We start from the raw sequence: 17,353 nt of genomic DNA, 5'->3' as shown, positions 1-17,353 counted from the left end.
GTGTGTTAGTATGATATTGTGACTATAACAGAGGAGATCAATTAGTTCTACACAGTGACATCATACATGCCTGTGACAGTACAGAGAGAAAAGAAGCTATCTCTGTCATGCTTCCACCCCACAACAGGATGTGAATTATATGCATTTATCCCTGGTTTGTTTCTCAGATGACACTTTTTGTCAGTCATATTTGCACGCATTGTATCTCAAAAGTTGCTTCATATTTCACAGGTCTCTAAGGAAATCCAACAGACACCTGTAGATGTAGTAATATTCACTTGCTCTGCATCTAATGAAGCAATGAAGATCATATAGGAAATATTCAAATAACAAATAAAACATAGATATTAAGTAGTCCTTTTCTTGTGCTACAACCTATTTTTAAGTGACTTACTGTAAGTGAAGCTTTCTGCTTATGTTTCCTAACTATCTGCTTTGATATGCTGTTCTTCTCTTTTAGAGAGTGCACAGATTGACATTTGAATAATGCACCTTGCTGGCGATCAGAGGAATATTTTCATACACCCACCACCAAACACTTTTATATTGATCATTTCACCCACATAAATCTAAATACACACCTCTAGCTATGAACATGTCCGAGAATAATATCATGATGACGTTAGGAAATTAATGTGATGTGTGAAGTGAAGACACATGTTTTATGGGGACATGAGGTTTTTGATGGTGGAAAAAAGACTAAGAATTGCTACACAGCTTTAGGTCTTTATTGCACACAGGCTTCACACACAATAACCACAATGAGTCCATCCTGTCTTCTTACATCACACATATTTCAGTGAGATTTTGACATGCTGGATGGCGGTGTGGTAAATTAAGAAAGACTGCAGGAGAATATTCTTGCAGCCATTTAATCTGTTTGATTGATTCATTCATTCTTCAAATAACTGTGTGTAAAGTTTAAAAATACGGCTTTTTAAAATAAACGTTTAATACTGTATTGTGGGATGTTCTCGTGATGAAATATGTACCCCTTTTGAAACAGCATTGTATGAATAAAAACTTCTCTAAACTCCAGCTACAGTAAATGTTGTCTGTGGTTGTCTGGTGAGAGGATGCAGTCATATTCATTCAAACTTACCTCACACTAAGCCTCAGCTTCAGTTCAAAAACTGAAAAATGTAGGCTACATGGTCAGATCTTGTCCGGAAATGCAAGTGAACAAACGAAGTTGGACTGGGAAAAATCTGTCTGCGTAGTAACTCTTCTTGATCTGTTTGTTTAAGATTGGACTTGTTAGTGTGAGTGTGGTGTGCTAAACCCATGTGAGAAAGATGGCATAATGTAAAAGATGTGAACCATGCGAACACCTCTTTAACCATAGCGATAGTAGTGGAACCACACTACGTGATCACAGTAGGATGCGCATCCTCTCTTAGTTAGCACTGGTGGTCAGTAGTCACTGGTCAGTGGTGAGTGATGTAGTCTAGTTAGTGGTCACTGGTCAGTGGTGTAGTCTAGTTAGTGGTCACTGGTCAGTGGTGTATTGGGTATACTGTGACAGACCCCAAATGTTGATATGTATCCTTGCCTATTTTAAGTGGATATGCTGAGATGGTGAAGCTTTAAGTGCGTGTAGGCGGTGTAGTCCTGTGTACAGTATCACAAAGATTACACCACTGGTTAGCATTTCCTTTCAAAAACACAGCAGGGTAAACTGTCACATAAACAACACAATTAATACATGTTTCTGTAGACACATACAATTCCACATACAGTACGGCACATTAATGCTATTCAGACAAGAGCAAAAGACAGAAAGATGCCCATTCATGCAGGGGATCTACAGTATGTGATGTCTGTGCAACCACATTTGTGGTGGACTAGCAGTTCAGGAAAAGGAAGAAGTTCAGACACAGAGAGGACAGCATGGAACCACGTCAACTTTTTCTGCTGCTCTGTGAGTTTGACAGACATATTGCATGTTTGTTTTGGCATGCATATTGTATTTATATGTTTATGTAACTATGTGTAATATTCTGATATAATATAATGTAATATTTAAGCATTATCGCACAAGTGGGAGTGGTGTGGCTATATCGCCACGGCTGTGGTTCGCCGTATAGGCGCGAAGCTGAAGGCTGAGTGCCATAGTAGGTAACCACAGCCGTGGCCATATAAGCCAACAACACCACGACCACGAGTGCGATAACGCTTTTATACAACAGTTCCATTGCCAACAAAGATACCAGAGTGCATTTTTAGGAAGGATAATTCAATATTTGCCATTTTTTAGCCTAGTTCCTCCGCTAGGCGAAGTAGGCCTAGCTCAGGACTGGTGTGGTTGCTAGAACATGGAATGCCGTTTCTGGTTAAATCAAAGCGAAGAATCAACCGTTTCATTGGCGGAGTGATTATTAGCTGTGAAGAGTCACCAGTGGTGATATTGCTTAATACCACCACTGATAGAACGCGTCTCGTCCAATCAGATATTGCTAAATCGTTCGACCGGACCTAACTGTTGTATAAAATATAATATACAGTAGTCACAGGTGTACAATTCCTCTTATGTACTGTACAATGGCTTTGACAGTGAAAGGCTTTAAAACCAGCATATTCTATCAGAACTACAGTATCTGTTATAGGTAAAGCATAGGTAAAGTATGTAACTTTGTTTGTTTAACAGCTAAGATACAAAATACGAATGAATTATTTTATGCTATGTGAATGAACCAGAGGTCAGATTCAGGATTGTTTTTGAAATATGTTCACATACAGTATTGTTACACCCTTACAGTATGTGGTTATCCATGTCGATTTCTATGCTCAAATACTGACAATTGACAATATCTCCTTTGCAAGATATCATTACATGATCTTTTCTAATTACTGATACTACTTTTCCCCCCCTGTCAACCCTCCCCAAACAAATCAGTCATAAGTGCTGAAATCAACTTTGGATCTACACAAGGTAATTGAAATTCTAAATTTTCTCTCTATACCTGTGTGGCTTTAAGTGTCTTTCTTGAACCTTCCTTACTTTATAAAATATGACGTAATGATGACGTGTTTTGTTAATATCCAGGGAAACCTTCATTGAGTTCCAGCAGAGGGGAACAAGTGTTCATAGGGACCTCAGTTACGTTGAGATGTGACATGGACCAGTCTACTGGATGGACATTCTACTGGTACAGACACACACAGACAACCGCTGTGACCTCTGTGGCCCAGACTGATGGAAACTCCTACAACATCAGCTCTGTTAAAGTCTCTGATGGAGGACGGTATTGGTGCAGAGCTGGGAGAGGAGACCCAGTCACACAGTACAGCAATGAGGTGTGGGTTAAGGTCATAGGTGAGTTGGTTATCCATCTTGAACTCTCTGACACTGAATTAATAATAATAAAAAACTGTAAACATACATATTTGTATTGATGCTTTTATTGTTATTATTGGGTAGTGCGTCCTAAAGCAATTGCAAGCATCATGCCCAACTGGACAGACATCTTCAGTGGAAACAAGTTCACCCTGAGGTGTGACATCCAGGGAGACCAACACATGGACTGGCAGTACAGATGGTATATGAACGGAACGGTCCAATATTCAGGGCAGAATTACACTGTGTACAGTGCAGATCAGTTCCACAGTGGTGACTACAGATGCGAAGGGTTACTGAGTCGGGACCAACAGAAATCAGAGATCAGTGAAGCCATCAGAATTATTGTATCAGGTGGGTGAGGATGTATGTTTTTTGTTATTCAAGTGCAGTGTTGTTGTATCTTTTTACTCTGTGTAATGTGAAATAGGTTTGATTACTTATTGACCTCTGTGGGACATTTCCTATAGCTCAAGGAATTTAACAAAAAATTAACAAGGAAAAAAAAGGAAAAAAGAGTATGTTGTAAATGTCTGTGATTAACATACTGTAGGCCCCTATTAGTGCAGTTAAAATGAATTTGCACTTATCTCTGAAATTGATAGTCATATATTAAAGACATGACATCCATTATTTTCTTTCCTTTTTTTAAATGCATATGGAAAACAACACCCAGAAATACCCATGCCAGTGGTTAGAGGACCCTTACAGACCTGGCTGACTGAAGGAGACTCAGTGACTCTGAGCTGTGAAGTTAGAGGCTCCACTACAGGCTGGAGATTCCACTGGTACAAGACTCACTACATACCGGATTCGTTTAATGTGATTCGTACGAAGAGAGGTTATTACTTAGAGATGTCAGACAGTATCAAAGGAGCTGGAGGCTCCTACACTCTCAGCCCTGCTGCTCTTAGACACACAGGGGTGTATGTGTGCGGGGCAGAGAGAGGAGAGCCAGCCTATCACACGGAGTTCAGTCAAGAACAGCCCCTCTGGATCACAGGTGAAGAACAATCTTTACAATTTCTATTTAACTGCAAAGTATAAAATTCTACTCTGAAGACCTAAGCTAATCCTAACCTCAACTCTATACCTTCTCCCCTTGTCTTAGGTCTGTCTCCTCCATCTACTCTGGTTGTCAGTCCCAATAGAAATCAACATTTTGAATTCAATTCGCTCTCCCTGAGCTGTGAGGGGAGAGGAAATGGATGGAAGTTGAGATGGTTCTCAGATCAAACGCTGCGTGAAATTTGTCCTTATGAAGAAGAAGTAGGATCCAGCTGCAGCATCAGCTCAGCATCTCCATCAGACAGTGGAGTTTACTGGTGTCAGTCTGAGTCTGGAGAGCAGAGCAATCCTGTCAACATCACAGTGTACTGTAAGTTCATGATGGTTGGTATCCGTTTTGCCTTCGTGATTTGTGATGTGTGTGTGTGTGTGTGTGTGTGTGTGTGTGTGTGTGTGTGTGTGTCCCTGTGGTTTTATGACTCATATGCATAAAATACAGAAATATGCATTCTGCATCATGTTAAAAAAAGTTGATTAGTAAATTCTTAATTTAAACATAACACCATTGTGCATTCTGCAGCTGGTGATGTGATCCTGGAGAGTCCTGTCCATCCTGTGACTGAGGGAGATCCTCTGACTCTGCGCTGTAGATATCGCTACCAGCCATCAAACATCAGCGCTGACTTCTATAAAGATGAGACACTCCTGCAGACCTCCACCACAGGAGAGATGACCATCCCTGCAGTCTCAAAGTCACATGAAGGCCTCTATAAGTGCAGGAACTCAGAGAGAGAAGAGTCACCAGAGAGCTGGATCCTAGTTCACATAAAGGGTAAAACTCAAATCATCCCATATGCAGTGATCTGGGCCAAAATAATGACATAAATAACAACTATCAACAGCTTCACTTTCAGCCTCAAACTCTGAATCTGCCAACCAAATTGCAATGGGTGTGGTACTGGGCCTGGTGATGATCTTTGCCTTGGTTAGAATCTTGGTTTGGCTGTATTGCTTCAAGAAACCTCAAGGTAAATTTACTTCAGAAGTCGTGTTTACAGAGGTGCCAACCGTTTTTCTCAATTATCAGAGTCTCACATCTAAAAAATGGAAGTATTGATTGTCTGCCTCTTGTTTCACAGCAGGACCTGTTACAGACACATCAATGCAGTAAGTGTTTTTTCCACTAAAACGTGTAGTTTGCTTGATCATTTATTGTCATACCAACATGCTCAGAGGCCTTCACAGATTTTTGATGCCTCAGTCTCAGAGGAATGAGAGGTATTGTCGCACACAGAACATCTACAGTGGTCAAAACATTTGGCAGTGACAGAAATGTTGTGTTTCCATTATTAAGGGGGGATTATTCTTGCTGCAGACATGCGTTCATGTTCGCTTCATGGCTGCCTCGCGTATTTTGTGGTCGTTTGGTACGTCGGTTGTGCATGTCGTCGCAAGCGATCATGACGTGTCCGTGAGATGCAATACTGACAAGAAAGTAGGGGGCGATCATGGCAATCCAGTGTCTCCGTGTTGTTTGTTTAAATGAGCATGTGATCACTTGAGGTGATGTCATACCCAGCTTTAAGGTCCAATTTCCACATCTGATATTATTATAGTCTTCCCCTATAGTGAAGACCTCAAGTAGGGTGCGTAATGCTGCAGCGAGTCTGTACACAGGACACAGCAGGTTGCACGCTGGTGCATACGCTTACGCTTGGTTTAACAGCAAGTATAACTCCGCACTTACATATGCTGTCACTCCCACTATGCACATCATAGTATACTGTGCTGGCGGGGGGCACCAACCGTGTCCCAATAAATAGTAGCTTTGATGCAGACTTAGTTTTATTTTAGCATTTAGAATTGAGATGTATTCATTTAGCAGACACTTTTGCATGCTTTACGTACAGTATGTCAACTATTACAAGGGACTGCATAGTCCCCGGAGCAACTTAGGGTTATAAGTGTCTTGCTCAAGGGCACAACAGCAGAAGCCAGAAATTGAGATCACAAGTTTTCAGGCTATAGCATGCTAGTCCAGTTCCTTAACCATATTACCACTGCCCTTTTAGTCACAATATACTTACACACACATGACAGTGACAGTGACAGACAGCACAACATTTAACTTAGTCTGTTTTGGCTATATATATTTTGGCTTTGGCCACATTGGCCACTGGTTTGTGTGTCAACAGTGCTCATATACAGTAGGACTCCTTGACAGTGGACATTTTTGAAACAGTGGATACAGTTTCTGAGTCAGTGAAAATTGCTTGAAAATATGGACTGCAAGAGGGTATGAATTGTGACACTTTCCAACCGTGGCAAGTAACATTCAAGTCTAAATTCTGAGAAAAAATACTCATCTTATGGGCAAGATAGAGCATCAAAGGTAACATTTTCTTTTTGTTTGTTTTCATTTTCTTCTGTCACCTAAGGTAATAGACAGCATTTATTTGTGAGTGACACATTTTACCACTGTCTGTTGACAGGCAAGCCTAAACATCAGTCTGTCTCTCAGATGTAGCATTAGCATCATCTCCTCTGAGCTCAGCTCAACTACAGAAACAGCAAGGTTTGCAAAGACAAAAAAATACTTAGTTTTAAATATACTTAGTGTAATACTTTGTTTTCCTCTAGTGGTCAACAAGTCCAGAACACCTCTCAGAATCCTGTAAGGAGTCAGTCTGCAGAAACAAATGGAGCCCAGTCAAGATATGTGACAATGAGTAGAGGTAAACAATAAACATACTGTAAATGCTAGTTGAAATAGTTATGATTATGGTTATTGGCGTTAGCAGATATGTTTGTCCTAGCTACTTAACCAGAAATAGTATATCATCATTGAAGAAAAACGTTTAAATTGAAGTAAAATTGCCTGACATGAAAATAATAATAGTACTTTATTTCTCATACTTTCTACAGTATGTGAAATCAATAATGTTGAACTCTGAACTCTCTTCCAGTTGTAGATACTACACATACCTATGCCAACATCAACCTAGAGAGTGTACCTCAGCAATCAAGTGAGTTTGTTTGTAATTTGAAATGTTTATTTTCTGGATCGTTTTATCTGTTACCATTTAGCATAATGGTTTGTAATGGTATAACAATTTCGAATATGGTTATACTGTACTATAGAATGTAGAAATAATAGCCACTTTATCATCAACAACATTAACAATAACAGACTAATTCTTTGACATTTGTATTAATTGTAATGTACTAAACCTGTCTCGTAGTGTCCTTCATCTTGATAAAGACATTTTGCTAGTTATCTGTATGAAACAACACAGGGCTTCCTATGTATTGTTTTTTTCCCATCGGCATTCTCCATTAGAAGACTGTAAAAGAATAGAATAATTTAATGGTTAACCACTTTCCCTTTCTCTCTAGAAGACAAACATGTATATGAAGTTATGGCTCCTCGGCAGGAGCCAAGAGAAATGAAGTCTGACTGACTGTGTGGACTTCATCAACTGTGCTGTTGTAGCATTTTGTTCAGTTGTCTTAGTATGCAACTATAGCGATTATGATTAAGTGTCAATTACGTTCAGTTTACTAAATTAATATTGGAACATACTGTACTATTGTGGTCTCCATATTGCAGTTGTACTTTTGTTGTACTTCTTTTATACATTAGATATGAGTTGTATGCATTTATCCAAACATGCTTTCATCTGTAGTTTAAATAGGCCTACATTTTTATCAGACATGACAATAATTTGGCAGAGAAGTACTGTACAATACAGCTTTGTTAGAATAGGGCTATGGCTGTTGTAATGATAGTACTGTTGTAATAATGAAGGAGGGATCAAACTGAGCACCAGAGGGCATTAGCACAGAGACTTTCCAGGACATTCAGATTTTTATCAGTAAATTTAGATATGACCAAGATCTTATTTCAAACAAGAAAAAAGAAAATACTTGTGGAAGCGGGCTCAACATATTGAGGGCTTTGTAAAGAGTGTAGGTTACTAAACTCAACTTCAACAAACCTGCAACATTATCCTGCTGAAATCAGATGTGTATTTACCATTCATTACACACTGCATGTGTTACACAAAATAAAGCATGTTGTAACAACAATGGCAATGATGTTGATTCATGTTTACACCCACATCATTTTATAAAGCAACACAACTCTTTAGTGTCTCGTCAACACAACATTGGTTATCAGGAAGTTAATGGAAAGATATACATTCAGGTATAACCTTGCATCAAAGAGCTGCATGTAGGAAAGTAAAAGATACGACAGCTGTTAGACGGCATTATGGTGTGCCAGAAAATCAAGCTGAGGTGATGTCTTTCACTCCAGTGACACTCTCCTTATGGGTTTTTGACAATGAAAGAAGAACCAGACTTTCAAGAATGCAAAAATGTTGATTGTGCCACATAGACTGGCACCTACAGTACATGAAAATCACATGGTTATGGCTATGGTTATTTAGCAGACGCCTTTGTCCACATGCAAGAAATGCTTTTTCCTGTACTCTAGTCTAGGCAGTATAGACAAGCACATATTGGGTCTGTCAGTATAAGCTGAGCTGCAAAGGTAAAACTGTACTCATTGTGTAGCCTTTAACACTTGGACTGAGCACAAAGTCTTTCAGTACAGTTTATTCCTGTACCTGTGCCATGTAAGTGTGGAATGCAGTAAGCAGATTATACATTAGAAGACACAACAAACCCATCAACCATTACAGGCTTTCTGTTTTTTTCTTTTCAATAAAGTCTGCAAAATATGTCTGGCAGAAAACCTCTGGGCTGGCTTGACGCCTTCCTTTGTAGTATCTGATGACTGAAAAGTGTGACAGACATGTTTGGAATGCATTGTACTCATGCTCATACCAATATATGAATTGCTACAAATACATTAGCTGCTATGCAATTTCTTTACACATAAGTGAAAAATAATGTGAAAGTGAAAGTAAAGTTATAGTACTGCAGCAACTCAATCGATCGCCCATAGCAGTTAATTTCAGAATTCATTCTGAACATCCATATTCATTATATGTTTCAACTTTTTCATACAAGGAATTTTAGTCTTTATGAAAGTCTTCATTTTGTCTTAACAGCAATGATGCAAGCAGTGAAGTGCATTGGATTCCTGCCAAATTTATCCCAATTCATTTTTGGGTATGTTTTGGCAGACAGCCGACCCTTTTACCTTGTTATCGGATTCGTTCCAAACAGCACAAAGGACTCACTCTGATCATGGAAAAGATAAGCAAAACGCTTATGGTAGCCTACATTATTCATCCATTCACACTTTCTTTCTTTCTGCCTTTGTTTCTGTCTTTCTTTCTGTATGTGCACTTGCACCATTTGAAGTTGACTACCCAATTGCCTTAAATAGCAATATCATGGCAGAAGAAATGCTGTACATAAGTATGACATAATGTGAAAGTGAAAGCAAAGCTATACATGTAGTCTTGCAGCAGCTCAATCCATTGTCAACATATATCATACAAGAAATACCAATCTTCTACTAACTTAACCTGTTTCTTCATTGATGCAAGCTGTCAATGAGTTGTGTGCCTGCCAAACTGTAACTCGATCTGTGAAATGTTCAGTCCCAGCCCATTCAAGGAACCAATTACCTTTTGTGTTTCCATTTTGACCGTTCATGACATCACATCTTTGTATGTCATTAGGACATAAATACCATGTCTACACACTACTACCTATCCACAGATCCTGACTTTGACTCAAAAAACATTGATAGGTGTGACAAAGATAGTAGAAAGATAGTGATTTAGTGAACATTTAATTACATGCTTTGTGCAAGATGGGAAATGCTCAACGTGTTCTGGAGAAACATGGATACACAAAGATTAAAACAATCGGTTCGGGAGCTTTTGGGAAAGCAATCCTGGCAAAGTACAGTGAAGACGGAGAGAATTACATCCTGAAGGAAATGAAGTTGGTGAGATCATCAGCATTTTCATGAGTGAAATATTTGTAATATATAGTTGTCTATTTTCAGTGCCCTTGTCCCTTGGCATCTTTCTACTGTTGTTTGTTTTCTGTGTAGATTTCAGAGGAAAACATCAAAGTTGCAAAAGATGAGGCCAGTCTTCTCATAAAGATGCACCATCCATTCATAGTGGGTTATAAAGAATCATTTGAAGGTATTTCTTCTTTCTTATCTTCAACATGAATGTGGATGTGATTTACCTGATCATGTTTTGCATAGTACAAATGTAAAGTATAGTTTGTCAGGTTTGGTAATAATATGCCATTTGATCTTTTTTTTTGGTATTGACAGAGAGTGGCAGATTGTTTATAGCAATGGATTATTGTGAGATGGGGGATCTTGACAAAATGATTGAACATCAGCTGCAAAAGGGCGTTCATTTTCCAGAGAAAGAGGTTAGGATGTTGCATGTGAAACTGTAATTACTTTGTTAGGCTTCTCTCAGGTAGCTACAGTACATGATTTGTTTGAAAGTCAAATATCCTTCTCTGCGTGTGTCCTGATGCTGTGTGTAGGTTCTTGACTGGTTTGTCCAGATCTGTCTGGCGGTGAAGTATGTCCACGATAAGAATATTATCCACAGAGACATCAAACCACAGGTGATGACAAGTCATCCATTAGCTCTTTTTTTTTTTTTGCAAAGTTTGTTTGTTTTGTTTTTGCAAAATGACTATTGTTGAAGTCTCACCCACAGTATTTGTCTATCACAGAACATATTTGTAACTATGGAGGGGACACTGAAATTGGGCGACTTTGGACTTGCCAAAGTACTTCCCAGGTAAAATTTCACTGGATGTTTCTTATTGCAGGAAAAGGTACACTGGATGTGACTTATTACAGGAACAGGCTATCTTTACGGGAAATAAGCGTATTTGTCATCTACCTCAAGTAGATTAGAGGATATATTTCCTTCTCTTCTCTGGGCATGCAATAGTCTGACACTGTAAGCCTCGCATAGCATAAATCACTGGAAGTGGGTGGGACCGACCAATTAGCCCATAGCTCCCTTGCACCTATAGGCTAACTGTTAGAAGATGGCAAATAAGTTGTTTTCGAAAAGTGGGCATGTTATTTTAACTTTCAACATGAGGCCAAAACAGGTTGTATGACAAGGCACACTAAACTGAAACATTGAATAAATGAAGATATTCTAAAATTATGGATACAAGAAGCAAAATAAGTGTGTGTGTGTGTGTGTGTGTGTGTGTGTGTGTGTGTGTGTGTGTGTGTGTGTGTGTGTGTGTAGGTGTGTGTAGGTGTGTGTGTGTGTGTGTAGGTGTGTGTGGGTGTGTATGTGTAGTGATGGAAAAAAAGGCTTTCATCAATTGGAACGCTGAACGTGATAATTATCCTCTTGCGCGTCGTGCCTAACAACACCCCTTAGCTGTTCTAAAATCAGTGTAAACTGCGACCTCTCGGCTTATTGCTTAAATACAGTATACGTACTGTAGACCTGTCTATATTTCAACTGATTTGTCTACTTTTAGATCACAGGCTTATACTGGTACAGTGGCTGGAACACCAGTCTACATGGCACCTGAAGTTCTTGGTCAAACACCTTACAACACCTTGAGGTATTGCACACTGACTTCATGTGTTTGAAGTTATGAATGTACTGTATCATATTTAAGCACAAAACAAAACAAAACACATCTTTCACAATTTCTCTTAAATTTTCCAGTGATGTTTGGTCTTTGGGATTGGTACTCTACAACATGTGCAAGCTGGTAAGGTTCATTTTTTCAAACATAATATAGAAAAGCTGACTTGGACGGTTCAAGAGCACAACAATAACACAAAAGCACATACAGACACTGATACTACATCCATGAAAAATAAACAACAGTCAGAAAAATTCAACAATGGATCATTATCACTACAGGCGACAGGCACAATAAAGTGGAAAGAGCAAAAAGAAAAACCGTAAGAATGTAATGGTTGTCTAAATCCCATGAACACACAGACGACTCACACCAACCTTGTTTTGTGACTTATCCGTGCCTGCTCAAAGATTTAATGAGCATATGCCCTTTTCGCTCCCCACTCTGAAGCAGTTCCATAGGTTTCCATTTATATGTAATCCAAGCAATGTTCTTTCCCTAAAAAGCGTAAGGGGATGTGTACCAATTTAAAATTCAGTGATGTGCCATTCTAACACAATCATGCTTCAGCAGCTTGGTTAGGTATTTGGTTCTTTGTATGTGTGTCAGTCAGTCTATGGCTATTATTCTATGTCCTCAGCGTTTTCATTAACCTATTTCATTGATGCATCATCTAGAGCTACACACCTGAAGATTGGATTGCGGCAATGAAGAATGTACAGAATATCCGTCTGTCCAAATACTACTCCAGTGATCTACAGGATCTCATCAATGACTTACTAACTCCAAACCCAGCCAAGAGACCCACCCTGGATGATGTTCTTAAGAAACCAATCTTGGCTCGACGTATACCTAAACATCTCAGTATTGAGGTGATTTTATACATTTTCTAGTAAATATGGAACAGTATATGTACATGTAAAAAAATATTAGATATCCATGAAAACGCTGTCAATGACACCAAATTATGGTTACAGGCCATAAAACAAGAATTTGATAGAGATCTTCTCTATGCAATGGGTGAGTTATCAATGAATTTAATTGTAAACACAGATGTCATTCCTGGTAAAAAAAAATGTGCTGTAACAGTTATTAATCTTTTAGGTATCGATGGAAAAGGCTCTTTTTTGACGGATGAAGGGTGAGAAAATTAAAGATACACACACAACACACAACACACATACACACACCCCGACACACACATGGAATCCCAAAATGTCACTGATATTTCCATATCCTCTTCATCTGTCAGAATAATCGCAGAATTGATTTGCGAACTGAAAGAGAACATCAAGATCTTCTGCGCTTTTTTCCGTGGAGATCACCAGCATCTCAAAGAGCAGACCAGGCACCTGGATGAAATCACTGACCGGCTGGAGAAAGTCCACCGCAAAACCACCATCGGCAGCCTGACTGGGGGAGTCATCGGCGCAGCCGGGGGAATCACCTCTATAGTCGGGCTGGTCCTCGCACCCTTCACCCTGGGAGCCTCCCTGGCAGTGACGGCGGTTGGGGTGGGCATGGCGGCCGCAGGAGGAGCCACAGGAGCAGTGTCCAACATCACCAACATGGTCCGGCAGAAGACCTTGCGCAAGACCATCGAAGACATCGTGACTGACTTCCAGAACAAAATAAACCCCGTGCTCGTGAGTACGAACAAGATCAAAGGCAGAGTGGCCAAAATGCAAGAATACCGCAAGATCGCAGTAACGACCCACAGGCTAGAGGCCGGGATGGGCGCAGGGCGAGGTGCAGCAGGCTTGTTGCAGGTGGTCCGACTTGCCAAGGCCGTCAACGTTGGCCGCGTGGCTGCCCAGGCAACACGAGCCGTCAGCGTCGCTGGGAAACTGACCACAGTCCTCTCCAGCCTCATGCTTGTCCTGGATGTGGTCTTTATCGCCAAGGACGCCAAAGAGATCCACGAGATGAAGAAGCTGAAAAAGAAGGCGGAGAGAGAGAGCGGTCCCAAGCTCTCAGTGGCAGAAGCTAACAAAATCAAGTCAAACATGCTGAAGTTCATCAATGAGATGAGGAACACAGCCAGACATTTTGAGAACATTCTAGATGAGCTGGAGAAAATGAAGGAGGTTGTTAACAGTGAGATAGTGCCCAAGTTGTGCAAGATTTAATTATCTAAGTCTATTCGTGTAGATTGAACAAGGTCTCTCAAATAATGGCATTGATCATGTTCATCTGAAAGAAGGAAAGGCTAGATATCATTTCCCCACATTGACATCAATTCCCTGTATTGATTGTTTTGTTGATGCCATTGATTACTAACAGGGAAATGTGACAGGATATCTGTCAGCATCCAGGATTTTATTAGCATTTACTTTTGAGATAAGTGTGTGAACCGGTGAAAGTTTGATATTATATTGGTGGCTGAATATGTATAATAGTTTTCCTACATGTTGACCAAATTGTTTTCAAGCTTTTTACAATTAAAATGTTAAATTCATGAATATTTCCCTGTATAGGCTAATGTATGGTCTGCCGGTAATTATCGCAAAATAGGTCCTGGCAAGGCGAAAAGGATCTCGACGGGCAGCGGATTACTGATCTGGGGAAATGTTACAGGATATCTATTATTTCTGACAGAAAAGAAACAGAACACAACAGATCTTTAAAAATATATTTTACAACCATTTTGTGGCTTCCGTTGACAAAGTAAATATTTCACCACACAGATAGAGCTTGACTATGTATGGGATAATGGACGACTCGCCGTGCGGTTAGTCAAAGTTAATGCACGTTCTAGAGACGGTGATACGGCCCGACGCGAAGCGGAGGGACGTTCCCTCTGGAAAAGTCTGAAAATCTGCCTTTCATGACTATGCCATAATCAATAAAATAAAACAACAGCAGTGATTGGCTGCCAAAGTAAACAATGTCACGTGGCTCGTGCCTATCACATTGACTGTATGGGGTGCGTTCATAAATTCAATACTCTGAAAATAGAATAACACGGGGTTAAAAAGTTTGAGTGCAGGCCTACTCTGAGCGCCCGGAGTGGAAATTTACAAATGCACCCATAACCTGCACCCATAATTCCTGCTTTGGCAGCACTTATCCCAATGTTAAAGCCTAATGCCTAACAATGTCTGTCTCTGAAACATAAAATTGATGATATCAAAACCGGCAGTTCCAGTCGGAGTAGACTGACAAGTAGCTTATTGTTTAGCCATTGCTGTCAACATCAAGTAATAAACCAAAGTGTTTACTGTGCAATGAATGCATTTCGGTAATTAAGGAATTTACTGTTACTGTAAGTGACAAGTCAAAGGAGTAAAGCACCATTGCCCTCAGTCACTTCTGTATGGAACAAGAAAGGGCTATGATAACATCTCTTTGTAGCCTGGACATTGACCCGGCGGTCTCCCGACCAGTGTCACCAAGTCTTCAGAGAAAAATAAGCAACAAACAAAGCGACTTTGCAAAAACACAAGCCCTAAGTAGCTTATAACACACAGACTTGGCAACACTGCTCCTCTGTCAATTGTGTATGTTTCACTGACAACAACTTGTGTCTCTGTGACCCTACAAGCAGAAGAGTTCAAACATTGGATTTTGTGCTGTTGTTATATCACCATTCCAATATCAACACTTCATTTACATGCAAAGTTAGAAAACTGGTGAAACAGGGATTGTTCTTTCCAGGCTTTCTGTGGCTAAATCAGGATGACATTCTTTCAACATTATGACATTTCTTTCATCTATTTTTTTTTTTCATAGGGCCCAACATTTATAGGGGCACCGTGTTGAATATTCACTAGATATTACATTATTTACATGAATTGTTGTGTTCCACATTTATATTTATCTTTAAAGAGTCACTTCACCCCATAACTCCACCCACTTCACATTTCTGAAAACGGCTTTCAAAATGGGCGAGACGTTCTGAAATTTGGAGAGAGAGTGCAGCACTGCTGCAACCAATCAACCATGGTGATTTCGTGTCAATCTGGGAATGAGTGCTGCAGACATGGTTTATCACAGGTAGGCTAATCAGGGCAGCAGGTGTTGGGGCGTTTCAGTCCTAATTTGTAACGACCCGGTGACGTAGTGTCGGACTAGAAGTGCAGGACAACGTCAGCATTCCAAAAGTATTTTGGACCAACATGCCATGGCATGTTTTCAAACGGTAGTATGCGCGAGAGAGCAATATTTCCAATACAAAATCAGACGAAATGTTACTTTTGTCGAGAAACACGATTTTTGTCAATATTAACCCTGGTAATAGTACAGTTCACCACTTATGAGTATTTTTAATCAATCAACAGCTCAAAAAACCTATTTTAGGGTGCAGTGACCCTTTAAATATAGCACTTTTGAAAGACATGTTTGGTCAGGTTTGACCTGGTGTCCATGTCTCTAGGTTCTTTGTTTCTAGGAATGAATCCGGTTGGTGCAGAAACAGCAAAAGTGAAAGTTGATCCTGCAAGTGGGATTCCATGGCTAAGAATGTTGTCTGTTTATTCAGCAGTAAAACTTTTCTGCCCACGGGCAGGTTGGCTTCTTCTAAACCACGTGATTTACCTGATATACTGATGTCACTCCAAACAGTAAAATATGAATATGACATATAAATGCATTCATACTGTAGCATTTGACCCAGTGTTTGTCAAGAGATTGCATAATTACACAAACTCACCAGTGTTATTTGTGCATATTATGGCACTGCATACAAATGCATGCAAGCAGGAGCAAAGTATACGTTAAGCGCTCTAAAATTAGATGTGATGTCAAAATTAAAAGAATGTGACCGGAGATCAAATGTATTATCACTATAAGATCTCTATCTCATTTGGGATGTGTGCTTGTTTTGAAATGCACTACAGTTGTTTTATGTACAAAACAACATTTATTTTCAAAACATTCATGTTTGATCCAAATGAAAAAATTAAAAAAACCTAAGATATTGCGTTCATTTAATGTTAATGTGCTGTATGGCAGGTGGAAGCCATTCAGTGGATTCACGTGGAAAAGAAAAGATGAGATATTATCAGGTATAAAACTAGGCTATGTTTCTTTGTCTTTGTATTCTGCAATGACAAAAAAGTTGAATCTAATCTAGTCTATAGAAGAATAATATGGGGTGTGTATGAAAGCACACAGAGTTACAAAACGATGGACTTGTGCCAGTCTAAGGCGGTTTGGCAACAGCTCAACAGCCATGGAATTACATGTACTGTGACATGAAAGATACAATGACAACATATTTAGGAGAATATTTTAAGTGTGAGACCTGTGTTGCTAAACCTTGGTTGTAAGCCATAAAGAGGCTTGTCATGAAACTACTGTTTATGACTGGCATAATATGCACGATCTCGCTTCATTGCCTGGCTGAAACTCATGCTGTGAGTAAGATGTCTCGACACCCACAGGCAAAAGCAAACATTTCACGCACAGACGGACACACACATACTG

The 17,353-nt window shown here is 39.7% G+C and overlaps 3 protein-coding genes across 3 annotated transcripts; all 3 read left to right on the top strand.

The window, feature by feature from the left end:
- The first annotated feature begins 1,879 nt into the window (after positions 1–1,879).
- Positions 1,880–3,699, top strand: LOC134059563 (carcinoembryonic antigen-related cell adhesion molecule 6-like). Its single transcript, XM_062516006.1, has 4 exons — positions 1,880–1,921; positions 2,897–2,932; positions 3,047–3,316; positions 3,422–3,699. The coding sequence occupies exons 1-4, from the start codon at positions 1,891–1,893 to the stop codon at positions 3,697–3,699; spliced, it is 615 nt and encodes a 204-aa protein (XP_062371990.1). The 5' UTR covers positions 1,880–1,890.
- Positions 3,637–8,037, top strand: LOC134059493 (low affinity immunoglobulin gamma Fc region receptor II-a-like). The gene is made up of 9 exons (XM_062515927.1): positions 3,637–3,691; positions 4,014–4,340; positions 4,449–4,715; positions 4,926–5,177; positions 5,260–5,373; positions 5,485–5,512; positions 6,986–7,080; positions 7,312–7,371; positions 7,742–8,037. The coding sequence occupies exons 2-9, from the start codon at positions 4,022–4,024 to the stop codon at positions 7,804–7,806; spliced, it is 1,200 nt and encodes a 399-aa protein (XP_062371911.1). The 5' UTR covers positions 3,637–3,691; positions 4,014–4,021; the 3' UTR covers positions 7,807–8,037.
- A 2,014-nt stretch (positions 8,038–10,051) lies between these two features.
- Positions 10,052–14,378, top strand: LOC134059490 (probable serine/threonine-protein kinase nek1). The gene is made up of 11 exons (XM_062515924.1): positions 10,052–10,274; positions 10,383–10,479; positions 10,617–10,720; positions 10,841–10,924; positions 11,036–11,103; positions 11,813–11,899; positions 12,007–12,052; positions 12,604–12,798; positions 12,904–12,946; positions 13,031–13,067; positions 13,179–14,378. Exons 1-11 carry the CDS (start codon positions 10,137–10,139, stop codon positions 14,053–14,055), a joined length of 1,776 nt encoding a protein of 591 aa, XP_062371908.1. The 5' UTR covers positions 10,052–10,136; the 3' UTR covers positions 14,056–14,378.
- The last annotated feature ends 2,975 nt before the right edge of the window (positions 14,379–17,353 follow it).

The sequence above is a fragment of the Sardina pilchardus genome, chromosome 16, assembly GCF_963854185.1.
Source record: "Sardina pilchardus chromosome 16, fSarPil1.1, whole genome shotgun sequence".
Classification (NCBI taxonomy): domain Eukaryota; kingdom Metazoa; phylum Chordata; class Actinopteri; order Clupeiformes; family Clupeidae; genus Sardina; species Sardina pilchardus.
Note: the sequence above shows the minus strand (reverse complement) of the source record. Positions and strands in the feature narration are given on the sequence as shown.